The sequence below is a fragment of the Loxodonta africana genome, chromosome 2 (genome assembly GCF_030014295.1).
Source record: "Loxodonta africana isolate mLoxAfr1 chromosome 2, mLoxAfr1.hap2, whole genome shotgun sequence".
NCBI lineage: Eukaryota > Metazoa > Chordata > Mammalia > Proboscidea > Elephantidae > Loxodonta > Loxodonta africana.
This window is the reverse complement of record NC_087343.1, coordinates 203,569,087-203,584,955: the sequence shown is the minus strand read 5'-3', so window position 1 is coordinate 203,584,955 and position 15,869 is coordinate 203,569,087. Positions and strand designations below refer to the sequence as shown.

Genomic DNA, 15,869 nt, shown 5'->3' with positions numbered 1-15,869 from the left:
TCCTCCTCCCCTAGAACCTTTACTGCTTGCGTTTTCTGCATCTGCCTCCCCTTGACAACTGGTGATCTAGGGTTCTTCCCTCTCTGGGAAATGTCATACACTCCCATAACTTTACCTTTTCACCTCTAACCTCCTAGTCTTTACAAACCCTAATCCACTGTGGCTCCTCCCCTGCCCAATGAGGGAAGCCCAAACTTTTGGGTGTGGCATAGGTTCTCTTACCATATGAAAGGGTACATGACTGGCATGTGTTTTTATCCCCTCTATATTCCCATTACCCAGTCAGATGCAGTCTCATAGTGGACCCTTACTAAAGGCTTGTGGAAGGGAGGGATTCCTTGATCTGGCCCAAGCCTCTTTGAGTTTCCTCACCCAAAATCTCAACCCACCTCCACTTCCTAGGACTTCTGTCCTGCCCCATTTTTCTCTGCAGGAGAAAAGACAAGACTCTGAAACTCCTCTACTCATATTTTGTTCTTAGTCTAGAATAAGAGAACCCCCATTCCTCTCTTGTTTATCCAAATCCCTCTGCCCCAACCCAATCCCAGTACTTACATGGGTGCTCCAAAGGTGTGGAAATCTTTGCCACCACCTGCTGACCCTGACAAAATATCTTGACTGCGTGTTGAATCAATGAAGTTCACCGATTTACCTATGGTAGAATTATCCTGTTCTTCCCATTACTACCTTTATATTGCTTTATATTTGGCACATGATGGGATGGGTGTGTCCTCCCACAGCATGTCTTCAAAGGGTTCAGTCTCCATTTTGTCTCCAACACCACCTGACATATAGTAGACCCTCCATAAATATCTTGAATATTTATCAAATCAGTGGGAATTGTCGTTTACTGTTGTAAGTTTGTAGGGAAAGAAAACCATTTGGATCTGATAAATATTTTTAATATCTATGACATAAATATAACAAGTATTTAATATTTTTGACATATTTATGACAAATATGCATATAACTTATCTATGACCTAACTTTCACTACACTGAGTATTTCTCTTCCAATTATTGTGTCCCATTGTGATGACTCCATAAGAAAAACTTTTCCTCTGTTGAAACAAATGAAAAATCTGCCTTCCTGTATTTTCTCTCCATTGCTCTTCACTTCATAGCAACAAAAGAATGCAGCCTTCTTTCACGTTTGTCAAAATTTGTGTGTAGCCATCATGTGCAGGTTTCTCTTTTCCAACCTAAATATCCTCAGCCCCTTCAAATATGTGACATATTTATAACCATCCTAGTTACTCCTCAAAGGACCCCTGGTGCTGCTAACGGAAAGGTCAGCAGTTCGAACCCATCATGTGCTCTGTGGGAGAAAGATATGGCAGTCTGCTTTGGTAAAGATTACAGCCTTAGAAACCATATGGGACAATTCTACTCTGTCCTATAGGGTCATTATGAGTCAAAATTGACTCGATGGCAATGGTTTTGTTTTTTTAGTTACTCAAGGAACCCTGGTGGCACAACAGTTAAGTGCTCAGCTGCTAACTGAAAGGTTGGGGGTTCAAATCCCTCGGTGGCTCCATGGAAGAAAGATCTGGTGATCTGCTACCTTAAAGATTACAGCATAGAAAACCCTTTGGGGCAGTTCTACTCTGTCATATGGGATCACTATGAGTTGAAATCACCCAGCGGTACCTAAGAACAACAGTCACTCCTCTGGAAATCGCCAAGTGTGTTAAAAAAAAAACATTGCCGTTGAGTTGATTCCAACTCATAGTGACCCTGTAGGACAGAGTAGAGTTCCCAAGGGGTTGCTGGTGGATTCGAACTGCCGACCTTTTGGTTAGCAGCCAAACACTTAACCAGTGCACCACCAGAGCCCCAAGTGTGTTAGTGTCCCTTAAAAACAGGGCATTAATACTGAGCAGAGAATTCAGAAATGTCCTAATTAGTGCCATTTTTCTGGCTTGAAGGACTTTGGAATTATCCTCAACATAATATCCCCTACATACCAAAAAAAAAAAAAAAAAAACCAAACCCGCTGATTCCAACTCATAGGTACCACAGTACCTTACCTGTGTATGGTACATTACAATTTAGAAATATATATATACAACACTTGTCTTAGTCATCTAGTGCTGCTATAACAGAAATACCACAAGCGGATGGCTTTAACAAAGAAGTTTATTCTCTCACAGTCTGGTAGGTTACAAATCCAAATTCAGGGTGTCAGCTGCAAGGGATGGCTTTCTCTCTCTGTCGGCTCTGGAGGAAGGTCTTTGTAATCAATCTTCCCCTGGTCAAGGAGCTTCTTTAGTACAGGGACCCCAGAACCAAAGGACACGCTCTGCTCCCGGAGCTGCTTTCTTGGTGGTATGAGGTCCGCAACTCTCTGCTTGCTTCCCTTTCCTTTTATGTCTTGTAAGATAAAAGGTGGTACAGGCTACACCTCAGGGAAGCTACATTGCATCAGGGATGTGACCTTAGTAAGGGTGTTACAATCCCACCCTAATCTTTAACATAAAATTACAATCACGGAATGGAGGACAACCACACAATACTAGGAATCATGACCCAGACATGTTGATGCACACGTTTTTTTTGGGGGGGGGGCATAATTCAATCCATGACATTCCACACTTTGACCCCCCAAAAATCAAATCCTTGCAACATGCAAAACATTCACTCCATCATATCATAGCAAAAGTCTTAACTCCAATGCAAAATCCAAAAATTCATCTGTGAAATCTAAAATACAAGTTATCTGCTTCCAAAGGTACAATGGCGGAACAGGCGCAAGCTAGACATTTCCATTACAAATGGGAGAAACTGGAAGAAAAGAAGGGATAACAAGCACCAAGAAAGTCAGCAGAACACATTACATTAGCTCTCAAGGCTTTGAAAATAATCTTCTGTTCTCTGAAACAATTTACACAATGGCCCTGCCCTCCAGACTGTAGGTATTGGCCACACTCTCCAGATTCTGAGTGGAGGTGAAGCCAGTCATCCTCTTTCCTCAGCTCACTGCTCAACGGGCTTATGAACAAAGTGGCCGTGGTGGCAGGGATGGAGGTTATGCATGGGCTCAGCAACATGGACTTCCACTCACCAAGGCTGACTTGACTACAGCCACTGATGAGTGCCCAGTCTGCCAGCAGCAGAGGCCAACACTGAGTGCCCTATATGGCACTATCCCTTGAGGAGATCAGCCAGCAACGTGGTGGCAAGTTGATTACATTGGACCACTTCCATCATGGAAAGGGCAGCATTTTATCCTTACTGGAATAGGCGTGGAAACCCTGGTGGCGTAGTGGTTAACTGCTATGGCTGTTAACCAAGAGGTTGGCAGTTCAAATCCACCAGGCGCTCCTTGGAAACTCTGTGGGGCAGTTCTACTCTGTCCTGTAGGGTCACTATGAGTTGGAATTGACTCGATGGCGGTGGGTGGTAATAGACACTTACTCTGGATATGGATTTGCCTTCCCTTCGTGCACTGCTTCTGTCAAAACTACCATCCATGGACTTACAGAATGCCTTATCCACCATCATGGTATCCCACACAGCATTGCCTCAGATCAAAGGACTCACTTCACAGCAAATGAAGTGCAGCAGTGGGCCCATGGTCATGGAATTTACTGGTCTTACCATGTTCCTCATCATCCTGAAGCAGCTGGCTTAGTAGAATGACAGACTGGCCTTCTAAAGACACAGTTACGGCACAAGCGAGGTGGCAATACCTTGCAGGGTTGAAGCGGTGTTCTCCAGGAGGCTGTATGTGCTCTAAACCTGTGTCCGATATATGGTGCTGTTTCTGACATAGCCAGGATTCATGGGTACAGGAATCAAGGGATGGAAATGGAAATGGCACCACCCACTATTACCCCTAGTGGCCCACTCCCAAGATTTTTGCTTCCTGTCCCCATGATCTTATGCTCTGCAGGTCTAAAGGTCTTAGTTCCAAAGGGAGGAATGCTCCCACCTGGAGACACATCACTGATTCCATTGAACTGAAAGCTAAGAATGCCACCTGGCCACTTTGGGCTCCTTATGCCTCTGGATCAACAGGTAAGGAAGGGAGTTACCATACTGGCTGGTGTGATTGATCCCGATTACCAAGAGGAAATTGGATTTATGTTACATAATGGAGGAAGAGTATGTCTGGAATGCAAGAGATTGCTTACAGCATCTCAGTACTACCATGCCTTGTGATTAAAGTCAATGGAAAACTAGAGCAACCCAATTCCAACATGATTACTAATGACCCAGACCCTTCAGGAATGGTTTGGGTCACCCCACCAGGCAAAGAACCACGACCAGCTGAGATGCTTGCTGAGGCCAAAGGGAATATGGAATGGGAGGTGGAAGAAGGTAGTTCTAAATGCCATTTATGTCCACATGACCAGTTGCAGAAACAAGGACTGTAGTTGTTAGGAGTGTTTCTGCTTTGTATGTGTGCATCAACTATTTTTGTTTTCTTCACTTATAAAAAATGTAAACAGGGCTAGGGTGTTTTCAGTTGTATGCATGTTAGTTGTATCATGTTAGGTGCAAGTATGACTTCATAATAGTCTTTATTCAGAGATTATGTATGGTTTCAGGAGATGTGTACATGTGCCAAGTTGGCAAGGGATGGACTGTGATTGTTAAGATCGTGTGTTAACTTGGCTGGGCCATGATTCTCAGTGTTTATATGTGATCACTCCCATGATTGAATCCGCTTTGAGTAGCCAATCAGTTGAAAGGGAGTTTCCTTGGGGGTGTGGCCTGCATCCAAATATAAGCAGATGTTTTGGCTTTTTTGCTCATTCTGGATCCTGTGGCTGCCTCCTGTTTGTCTGACCTCTGGCTCTTGGGACTTGAGCTATCAGCTTATCACAGATCTTGGAATTCTTGGATCTTCACAGCCCAGGGATGGGAGTCCCACTCTCCAACCTACCAATCTTGGGTTCGCCAGCCCCTGCAGCTACGTGAATTGAAAGAAGCCTCTATCTTGATACACAGACTTGGGACGTTTTAGCCTGTACGATTGTGTGAGGCGTTTCCTTGATATAAGTCTCTCTCTCTATATATATATTTATAAGCTTTACTGGTTTTGCTTCTCTAGAGAACCCAGCCTAAGACAATACTTCAGGAACTTTTTCTACATTTCCCATCTCTATACCTTCCTGGTTCAAGCTCTCATCAACCTAGACCTGCATCCTGTATGTCCATTTTTCCTTCCTTGCCTACTGCTGCCAGACCTGTCCTCCTTACACCATGTTGTCATATGCTGGTCAGCAAACATTCATTGAACATCTGTGATGTGCAGGTGTTGTGCTGGTGTTCAGGGGATCATTTATGAATAAGACAAGGCCCGTCTCTTAAACTGTGCAACCGTATGTCCGACTATAACATAACATACAGGGGGCTCCATTGCAACATAGATGTGTCCAGAATTGAGGTTAGAGAAGGGTGTTCTGGCATAGGTGTATCAAGTTGCCATTTGACTGAGCCTTTAAGAATGGGTGGAATTAAAACAGAGAAGAGGGTAAGGGCGTGCCAGGAGGAACCAGGCGGAAGGTCAATGAGAGGTCTAAGTGTCTAATGATACAGGGAATCCCTGAGCAGAACGATGGGGTACAAGCTCTGAATGTGTAGCAGGATGTGTGGTACAAAGTGACCTCTAAAGTAAGGATAGAGTAGGTAAAGAAGGGTCCCAAGGATCATCTCTAGAGTCTATTGTGGTAATGGGTGGCCCAAAAGAGGGGTGCAAATGCATTTCTGGAAAACAACGCAAGCTGTACCTCCCAGTGGAAGAAGTCATTGGAGTTTCAACATTTGGACAGGGAGATCAGCCAGAAAGCTCCTGAAGAGGCAGCTGGCAGTGCGACCTTGAGCGGGTCATTTACTTGTGCAAGTCTCATATTTCAGAAAATGCCCCGTGGCAGGGCTGTGGTGAGGATTAAACCGAATAATATCAAGTCAGGTAAGTATTCACTAAATTACTACTGGAACGGCTTGGGCAGGTGCACTTGGGAGTTGGCTACCCCAGCGGCAGCACCGGAGGGGATACCCAACAGGAAACACACATACATGGCCCGCGTACCGCTAGACCAGTATGACTCCTGGACGCACGCGGGTGAGGCTGAAATCAGCGCCCTTTCCTCTGATTGGACCGGACGAGACCAGGGCTGGAAGGCGGACAAAGGAAGAGGCGGGGATTGGTTACGCCTGGGAAGAGGGCGGGGCCTTGGAATAAGCTGGAGGCGGGGCAGAATCTCCCTTTGCTCACCCTGTTAGCCCCGCCCCTCCGAGGATTCTGGCCCTGGCCGGCTTGGTGGACCAGTAAGTGGAGCGGTGTGTCGCCTCCCAGTCTTCCCAGCAATCAGTGACGCGCCACCGCTCAAGACCGACCACTGGCCACCGTAGTAGCGAAGGAAGCCTGGAGCGTGGCCCCCCCCCCCATCCGGAGGCGCCGGACGCTCAAAGCCTCCTCCCCCCTACTCTCCCTAGTCTGCGACCGCTCGCTCCGCCTTCCCTTTCCTCCCGGCTTCTCTCTGTCCCCTCCTCCCCTGCCCCAGCCCCGCAGTTCGGGAGGCGGGGGTCGGCGAGCCAGCCGAGTGGGAGCCGCGCGGTGTCTGAGGAGTCAGCCGGCGACCGGTGAGGGGCAAGCTCGGCTAGCTGCCGGCGCCGCGAGAGGGAAGGGAACGGGAGGGTTGGGGTGGCTCGGGGCAGCGATTCCCCACCGTCGCCCGTCTTCTCCCCTTAGCCTCCGGGCGGCTTGTTTCTGCTGCTGTCCGGAGCGCCGTCCCGGCAACAAGTGACGCGGAAGCGTGGCGGAGCGAGCGATTGGCCGAAGCCGCGCGGCCTCCTCCCAGGCCTTGCCCTCTGCCTGTCCTCCATATTTATGCCTCCCTCACCCCAGTGACCTTCCGGGCCAGCAACCCCCAAGACGCCGACATCGGGAACGCAGGCGCCACGAGAGGCTGGGCCGAATTAAAAGGGCAGCGAGTGGCTCGGCCATGGCACCGGGTTCCGTTCGCGTTAGACGCCACTCCAATCTCCACCGTATTGTTGGTGCTCTGTCTCGCCCTCGGGGTGGGCTGGTGCCAAGGACAAGAGGCAGTGGTAGGCCCGGAGGTAGGAAAAGGCTCGCCCAAGGAGAGTCGGGCCAACAACTCGTGACATGCGCTGTGAGGTGCGCGGGGATCGGCAGCGCTGCAGAGGGGAAGGGGGGGTGACCTGCCTAGGTGCGGCGTTCCTCGTTCCAAATAGTTTTGCCCAGCACCGGCCAAGTACCAGGCTCCAACTATTAAAACAAGTAACCAACTTCCTTGCTTACTCTCGGGAGTCACGGTTTGCCAGTGGTGGGGCTATGGAAAGCCCACGTTGCTCTAATCGTGTGAAGGAGGATTCTTGCGGGGCTCTGGGAAAGGTTTGAAAAGGGGTCGCAGAACATTTGGGATGTTTTAGGTTGAGAGTAGGAGCCCAGCACCTTATTCTGGATTCCTTTTCAGAGGGACTGCTCTTAGAGTAAATCCTAAGCACTCAGCTACCTTAGTTCTCAGACAAATATTCTGTTCTTCTAACTTTTTATAGAAATAATTGTAATAGCTTCCCTTTACTGAGTTTTCCCAGGCAGGAGGGACAGACACCCTAAGTACCCTGTCCAAAGGCACGCAAGTAGTATTGGCAGAAGAAGACCTCTGGTTCCCCTGCACAGATTGCCGTCCTGATTTGGTAAATCAAAGCATTTTCAGTCCTTCGTATGCAGTGGTTAGGGTATGAAGGATAAGATGACCTCTCCTCCAGGAACCTAACATTTGGTAGACTTGAGTACCAGATTAATACATCATTTTCAAAAAGTATTGAGTGTTTTATGTGTGCCCACCTTCTTGTTAGGCCCAGGAATGGCCCAGTCCCTTCCCCCATTCCTGTTCTGGGGTGCTCCTGGTCACACTGGGCTTCGGTTTTGCCCATGCATCAAAAGGACATAGAGGATAAACTACCCTACTAAGTATGTTCTCTGCTCGCCTTCATACACACCTTCTCCACACTTCTCAGATTTCATACGAAAATCCTTATAAAGCCAAAACTTTTGAAAGAATGTATTTGGATCATGATCAGACCTGGGATGGGAAAGAGCTGTCATTTCTATTTCTACCAGCTCCTTAAACACATCAGACTAAATCTGAAGTACTGGACCTTACCTCTGTTATAGGGGAAAAGGAATCACAAAGTGGCCATTTTGGTGCTCTGGATTCCATTGGTGACCCCACCCTGACCTCCTAGAAAAGGAGCCAAAACCTTTCCACAGTGGGTGGGAGTTGCTGTTTCCTGTTACTTTCACTGATTAATTTAGAATAAAGTTGGGGGGCAGGGGCAGCATGCTCAGGGAGGCCTTCCTGAGGAGGGGACATTTGAGCAGAGCCCTGAATGAAGAGGGGAGAAACCCAAAGCAGGCTCCAGAACTCAAATGAACTTTTCCACCCCACCCTCCCCTGTAAGAGCAGGGAGTGGATAATTCTACCCAGGTCTCGATTTCAGCAGCATCTAGGATTGTCAGAGTCCTAGAGAAAACTCTCAGCTCCCCTTTTGGGCTGGGGTAGGGTGGGGAGTAAAGATACTGGGAAAGGCCATTAGATTCACAGAGAAAAACCTCTCCTAGATGCCAACTACCATTGTCTGTCCCCCACGCTCCAGCTCTCTCCCACCTTTTAACAGTTTCTCAAGCCAGGGTTGCAGAGGATTAATGCTGAGCCCCAGGTCCCCAAGCAGTGGTCCCTCCAGCTGGCCTCTGACCCCTTTATCCTCTGGCCTCCCAGGGCTTTCCACCAAGCCATACCAGACCAGGCTTGTCCCCGCTGCTGCCAGGCCGGCTGGGGCCACCGTGGGAAGGGGTGGGGAGTTGCCCTTGGGCTTCTCCTCCTCCTCCTGTCCCCAAAGGAAGCCAAGGAGGACTTGGGACTGGTCTGCAACAATTGGGTGGCTTTGGACAAGCTCCTTGCCCACATGGTAACCTTAGGTGACATGGGGTAAAGGATAATAGACTACTGGGATAATGAAAGGGAGAAATACACATGAAACACTTGGAGAGTTGTTATTTGTCAATGCTAGCAACAAGTGGGATGTTTTCATCCTCTGTGAGTAGCAGTGAGAGAAAGGGCGGAACTAATTGCAACTCCAAGTCCCAACCAGGTCTCCTAGACAGACAGACTTCCACTCTCCAGAAGAACATGTGGACCTGGAGCAGACCTGGGAACAGCCCTCCACCCTAGATATAGAGAATCTGAGAATCAGGTGGTGTTAGCAACCTCTTCGCAGGCAAAGCCCTCCAGGGACTGTGAGGTGGACAAGCCACCTTTTGTTCTTGGCTCCAGGATTTGGAAAGGCCATCTGGACCAGCACTGTCCAATAGAAATATAATGCAGGCCACATTTGTAATCTTATAAGTTTTCTTAAAAACAGATGAAATGAATTTTAATGACATTTTAAATAACCGAGTATAGCCACAATTCTGTATTATCATTTCAACATATAATCAACATAAAATGTTATTAATGAGGTATTTTGTGTTTTTTTTTTCATTCTTTTTTGTTGGAAATCAAGAGTGTATTTGACCCTTACAGCCCATCTTAATTTGAACCACCACGTTGCAAGTGCTCAGTCATCACTGTAGTGGCGCATGGCTACTGTAGTAGACAGCACAAGTCCGGGCAGTTCCCCTCAGCCCCACTCCCACAGCCCAGACCAGTTTTCTCCCAACTCTTGCTTCAAGAATGAGGGATCATGGGACAGTCACTTGCCTGTTGTGAGTTATGACCTTCTGGGGTCCATCATCCGACCCCAGAAATGCTGGCAGAACAAATAATCAGGGAAGAAAAGTTTTTCTCTATTCTGACTGAAGGAGACAACACAGAAGAAAAAGAACTAATGTGATGCTCTCACAGTAGATTGCTAGTGAATGTACTAAAACCAAACCCATTGCCATCAATTCCAACTTATAGTGACCCTACTACAAAAAAAAAAAAAAAACTAAATCCTGATTAATCCCAGTATTCCTTGTACCAGGGTTTGAGTTGCCCACAAAAGACAAAGGCCACACACACACTATTAGTGCATAGGTAAATGCTTTACTCACAGAAAAGAGATAGAGCAAGGCCAGCTTTACTAGTGGGAACTGATCTCCTGTGGCCAGCTGGATCCCCCCCCCACCCCCCCACATAGGGCTGGTGCAGGGCAGATGTCCTGCGTACACAGTACACCCCTCTGGTGCAGCAGACCTCATCTGCTCCCTGCTGGGAACAGATGTAGGAGTGCCCATGCATGAGCAAAAACCAGAAAGTTACTGTGCCCAAAATGGGAAAGACTTCTCCGTTAAGGAGAAGGAAGTGGGAGAGAGAAGGTGACTCAATTCCCAGCCTACTTATCAAAGAGTGCTCTGGGCCCAAGGCCTTTACTTGGGCAGCCCAACGGGAGGCTTAGAGGCAGACCATTCCCCCAACACTTCTGATTTGTAATTTGTGATCAATTAGAAATGGTAGGAAATACCTACAGTATCTACTGAGTAAGAAACAACAAAAATAAACTGATACATGAAACTCAGAACCTTTATCTTTATTGTGAATGTTAAATGTTTTCCATTAGATTATCTTCCTAGTACCTATATTTTATTAGCTATATGTGTAAGTATTAAATGCTTGAAAAGTACTAAAATACTAAAAGTATTAGAATTTTTCACCAGCCTTCCTTATCCTTGTTTTTTAAATAAAAAAATTGATAGTATAATAACTTCAAAAGTCACAATTAGTAAAATGGTGGTTACGACAATCTAGAAATTGTTCTTTTTTGGCACAGTAATATCTTAAATTTTTTTTCTTTCAGGTTTCCTCCCTGGGCACAGACCTCTTTCTCCCGGAGCAAACACCAACATGGGGTGAGGTACGGAAAAGAGACTCAAGAACGTGCACCACAGATCAGGATCTCTATTAGTCCACATCCACAATAGGGAGAAATGGTATCACTATTTATATACCATTTATGTGTGGGTGTTTTTGTGTGTTTGTTTCACTTTCTAGCAGTGGCCTGGGAGAAGGGGGGCTCTCAGAAACAGCCTGAGGTGCCATGGCTCCCGGAGACCCGCCTTCCCCAGATGAGGTAGAGCACTCACCAAGGCTTGAGCATTGCTCTCTTTGGGAAGCCACTGAGTCTCCAGGGGTTTTATTCACATGAGGGCAAACATTTCTTTTAACTGAAGCTGTCTTGCAGCAGTAGAATGACCTCACGTGCAGCTAGAATCAGCAATGCAAGTGTCCAGGCCGAAACATCTCCCTGGAGGAACCAAGGGACTTCGCAGGTCTGCAGAAGAGCTTCAGTCTCTGCTTTTAGATTTTGCTTAGAACTCATCGTCCTTGAATAAGATGTCTGGGATTTAAAGTACTCCAAACAAAAGGGTGGGGGAGCAGGAAGGGAAAGGAAGTGATTTTTAGATGAAACAAGAATGGGCAAAATGGTAGATAGATGAAGGTGACTGATTCATGATACAGTTCTTGCTAGTTTTTTTTTATATTAGAAAATGTCCCTTTAAAAAACTCTCTTCCTGGAAAGCTTTCCCTCTTCTTTCTCCCCTGCCTCTGTTCCCTCTGCTGTTTGCATTCACATTTTCCTTCTTCCTTCACCCCCTGCAGGGCACAGCACATCCCACCTAAGAGGCATGAGGAGCACATCCTGTTGCAGCCACTCCTGCCCAGGGTGGAGGGGAGCAGAAGCTCCCGACCTCACCCCTGCAGGTTTGTGGTTTTCAAGGATATTTTAGTTGACCCTTTTGGCATCCAAAAGACAAGGACCCCACCTATGGAGTGTTTTAACCAAAGCTCTGAGTATTTATGATTGATTTCCATCTGCTAATGAGAAAATGGCTGCTGACCATGTTATGTTTTGCTTCCTCTCCCTGATCTGTTGGGTAACACGGCGTTACACTGAACTAGCGACTATACTTGATCTCCAATGTTCCATTGAATTGGGCGGGACAGATCTGTGAGGCCTTGATGGAAACAACCAGGGTGAGAAGGGCGGCCACATTTGTGCTCTCACTTGAGGGCATAGGAAATTCTGTCCAGCAAGACACAGCTGGCCTGGCTTCCAGACAGCTGCCTGGAGCAACCTGTCAAAAGGATTTGTGATAAGTATTTGAGATAAACAGGAAAGAGCAGATTTGGTCCCCATAGAGGAGCTTCTCTCCTACTCCTGTCTAAAGATTCCTAGGGCTGGAACAGTAGAAAGTCTGAATATTCAGCAGATTAGAAGGGGATGCCCCTTTCATTACTCCCAAAAACTGAAAAGCACTTCATGGAATCAATCTCTGATAATATTCTTTGTGAATTTTCCATGCTTCCTTCTCACCCATTTCCCTGGCTTTATCCTGAGTTGCTTTCTCAAGGCTGGGTTAAGGAACTTTGGGGCTGTGTACTGGTGTGGGGTAATTATCTATTGGGTACAGTCCAACGCCAGAAGCCCTGGTGGCTCAGTGGTTAAGAGCTCGATTGCTAACCAAAATGTCAGAAGTTGGAATCCACCAACTGCTCCTTGGAAACCTTATGGGGCAGTTCTACTCTATCCAATAGGGTTGCTATGAGTTAAAATCGACTCAACAGCAATGGTTTCTGCTTTGGTCCGAAGCCAAGGAGCAATGTTTTGGGGTTCAAGATATCCTCCTTTGCCCAGGTCCCAGCCCCTTCCGGTACCCCTTCCAGTAATGGTCAGGGTCTGAGCCTTTTGCCTAAGCTGCTGCTCGACCTATGTGTGCTTCACTTCATTGCCCTTGTTGCCCTTCCAGCCAAGGCCAGGCTGGGCTCATTTTGGTGACTCAGGAAACCTGGGTTTTGTAGGAAGGTGTTGGTGTGGTCTGGGCATAGGGGCTTTCTTGTAGCCCCATTTCTCCTTAGTGGTTTCCTAATGCATCCCCAGGCCCTGGTTCCCATGTCTAAGGACAGAAAACAGGCTGGGCAGTCGTCCTCCCAGCAGTGTTAATGGCTCCTGCTGCTGGATGGAAACTGTTCTCCAGAGACAGTCTGTTCCTCTTGCCCTTAGGGGTGGCACAAGGATTCCCAGCTCCGTATTTCTGGGACCTCCCATGGCTTTTCCCTTGGAGAAGGGAGCTGGAAGATGGCCTGGCTGAAATGTCCCCCATCCCACTCTCCATTTGCATAGTTGTTGCCGGGGCCCACGGTGACCTTCTCCCCGCAGGGCTCACAGGGCATGGCGAACCTGGCGGCTGCCTGCCTCTGAAACAGTGTCTGCCCATGGGAGAAAGAACCCAGGAATCCACAGACCGGCTTTTGAGGCCTCCCCCTTTTCCCTCCTAGACCACTCCCTTTCCAGGCCGTTAGAAAACTGAAAATAACCAGCAGCCCGAGGAGGCGAACCCCAAAGCTTGAGCTGCAAGCTTCCCTGTCAGCCGGGCCCCCATCGTGCACCCCCGCGGACACCAGGTCGTCGCCATGTTAGCAGCATCAGGGGCGGCGGCGGAGAAGCCTTACACGTGCAGCGAGTGCGGCAAGAGTTTCTGCTATAGCTCCGTGCTCATGAGACACGAGCGAACCCATGGTGGCGACGGCCGCTTCCGCTGCCTGGAGTGCGGAGAGCGCTGTACCCGGGCCTCCGACCTCCGCGCGCACAGGCGCGCTCACGCCGGCGAGACGTTGTATATTTGCAGCGAATGCGGCCAAAGCTTCCGCCACAGCGGCCGTCTCGACCTGCATCAGGGCGCGCACCGGCGGCGTAACCGCGCCTGCCCCTGTCGAGCCTGCGGCCGCCGCTTCCCACACCTCCCAGCGCTGCTGCTGCACCGGCGCCGCTGGCACCCACCTGAGCGGCCTCGACGCTGCCCTCTGTGCGCCCGCGCCTTCCGCGAGAGCGCCCTGCGCTTCCATCAGGCTCGGGCGCACCCGCAGGGGGCATCTACCGCTCTCGCGAACAAGCCGCACCGCTGCGCACAGTGTCCGCGGGCCTTCCGTAGCGGCGCAGGGCTTCGGAGCCACGCGCGCGTCCACGCGGCCCGGAGCCCCGACAACCCCGCGGGCGGGCAGCCGCGCGCTCCCGACGCTCACCAGTGCGGCGTGTGCGGCAAGAGCTTCAGCAAGAGCTCGACGCTGACGCGGCACCTGCAAACGCACTCGGGCGAGAAGCCCTTCAAGTGCCCCGAGTGTGGCAAGGGTTTCTTGGAGAGTGCCACGCTGGTGCGCCACCAGCGTACACACACGGGCGAGAAGCCATACGCGTGCAGCGACTGCGGGCGCTGCTTCAGTGAGAGTTCCACGCTGCTGCGCCACCGGCGCAGCCACCAGGGCGAGCGCCCGCACGCGTGCGCCACTTGCGGAAAGGGCTTTGGGCAGCGCTCCGACTTGGTGGTACATCAACGCATCCACACGGGCGAAAGGCCCTACCCATGTCCTGAGTGTGGCCGCCGCTTCAGCGACCGCTCAGACCTCACCAAGCACCGGCGCACGCACACTGGTGAGAAGCCCTACCGCTGCGAGCTGTGTGGCAAGCGCTTCACGTGCGTGTCCAACCTCAACGTGCATCGGCGCAACCACGCTGGCCACAAGCCGCACAAGTGCCCGGAGTGCGGCAAAGCCTTCAGCGTAGGCTCCAAGCTGGCGCTGCATCGCAAGACGCACCTGGGCGAGCGACCAGCCGAGTGTGCTGAGTGTGGAAAGTGCTTTAGCCACAGCCGCTCACTGTCACAGCACCAGCGGGCCCATACGCGCGCCCGCGCCGCTGCTGCCAAGGCCGCCGCTGCCAAGGCCGCCGCGGAGTTCAGCTCCGCTGGCGCTCCCCTCGTCTTTACAGAGGAGGCTGGACAGGAAAACCAGGGGCTCCTTGTGTCCCAGTTGGGGCAGAACTGCTAAGACGCTTCTCTCGAGGGCACTGGATAAGCACCTGCAACTGTCACTAGGGACATTGGGGGAACTCGCTGACCAGGGTTTGGGGAAAAATGGGATGGCCTGCTGCCTTTCTTTCCATCTCTGTTGATTGCTCTTCACCTGGCCTTCCTGTTAGCTCTCTTCTGCTCTCAGTCTTCATGGCCCTGCTTCTCTTTCTCTGAAGTGTAGGTGCAAGGAATCAGGGAAAATCTCTCAGATCCCAAACATGCAAGAGGGCTCAGGACTGATGTGGCCCATTGCTACGGTGCTCTCTCGTGTCCTGATTTCTTATCATGTGCCGTCTTTTCTTGCTCCATCTCCTTATTCCAACCTACATCTCCACTGCCTCTCCTTACCCTGCTTCTTTGGCTGCTGTTTCTCCTGCTAATGGTCACAGGTGTGGCTCCAGGATCAAATTCCAGGATCAAATCCCAGCACCCTGTGGTCTTGTCAGTTTCACGTGACTTTTAGTCTCTGCTACTTTCTCCCTCAGTTTGAGAGACAGGTGGGCTGTCAAGGTGGGAATCTTGGAGGCAGAGAGTGAGCTCACTTCAGTGAAGGACTTCGCATCAGAAGCACCCAAGCTGGTGCCTGGCGGAGGTGGCCCACCAGTATGAAGGTGGGCAGGTGCCCTTCAGCATGGCTACCCACCTGTCCTTTGAGCCAGGCCTCATGGTTTCAAACTGGCAATGCCTATCTCAGGACAGTGTCCTCCAGCCAGGTGGGGGAAGGCTGACATTTGCCTGGGCCCCAGGCCAAAACCAAGTAGGTCCACAAGGCTGGGTAATGCCAGGTAGAACATCAGAATATTATTTCAAAATCAGGCTTGGAGCCAGGGTCTCTGTTCATGGTGAAACATGCTCCACAAAGGGGAGAGGGCAGAATGGAAAATCCCCTGGAATTGGCTAACAACTTTTTGCTTATGGCTGGTGAAATAAAGAACTGTTTGTTTTGGTTCCTGATGCCAAGAGCCTCCTTTGTGAAACTTGATGGTGATGGTCTCCACAGACTT

At 49.7% G+C, this 15,869-nt stretch overlaps 1 protein-coding gene across 26 annotated transcripts; it reads left to right on the top strand.

Annotated features, from left to right (window-relative positions):
- The first annotated feature begins 2,039 nt into the window (after positions 1 to 2,039).
- On the top strand, positions 2,040 to 15,819 carry ZNF672 (zinc finger protein 672). Of its 26 annotated transcripts, none has more exons than XM_064279314.1 (5): positions 6,615 to 7,673; positions 10,818 to 10,874; positions 11,012 to 11,090; positions 11,202 to 11,722; positions 13,298 to 15,819. In XM_064279314.1, the coding sequence occupies exon 5, from the start codon at positions 13,433 to 13,435 to the stop codon at positions 14,840 to 14,842; it is 1,410 nt and encodes a 469-aa protein (XP_064135384.1). In that variant the 5' UTR covers positions 6,615 to 7,673; positions 10,818 to 10,874; positions 11,012 to 11,090; positions 11,202 to 11,722; positions 13,298 to 13,432; the 3' UTR covers positions 14,843 to 15,819. The 26 variants fall into 26 exon arrangements, with proteins under 26 accessions (XP_064135394.1, XP_064135396.1, XP_064135393.1 ...); XM_064279313.1 differs by having other exon boundaries at positions 10,818 to 11,090; positions 11,202 to 11,289; positions 11,621 to 11,722; XM_064279321.1 differs by lacking the exon at positions 11,012 to 11,090 and having other exon boundaries at positions 6,616 to 7,673; positions 11,205 to 11,289; positions 11,621 to 11,722.
- The last annotated feature ends 50 nt before the right edge of the window (positions 15,820 to 15,869 follow it).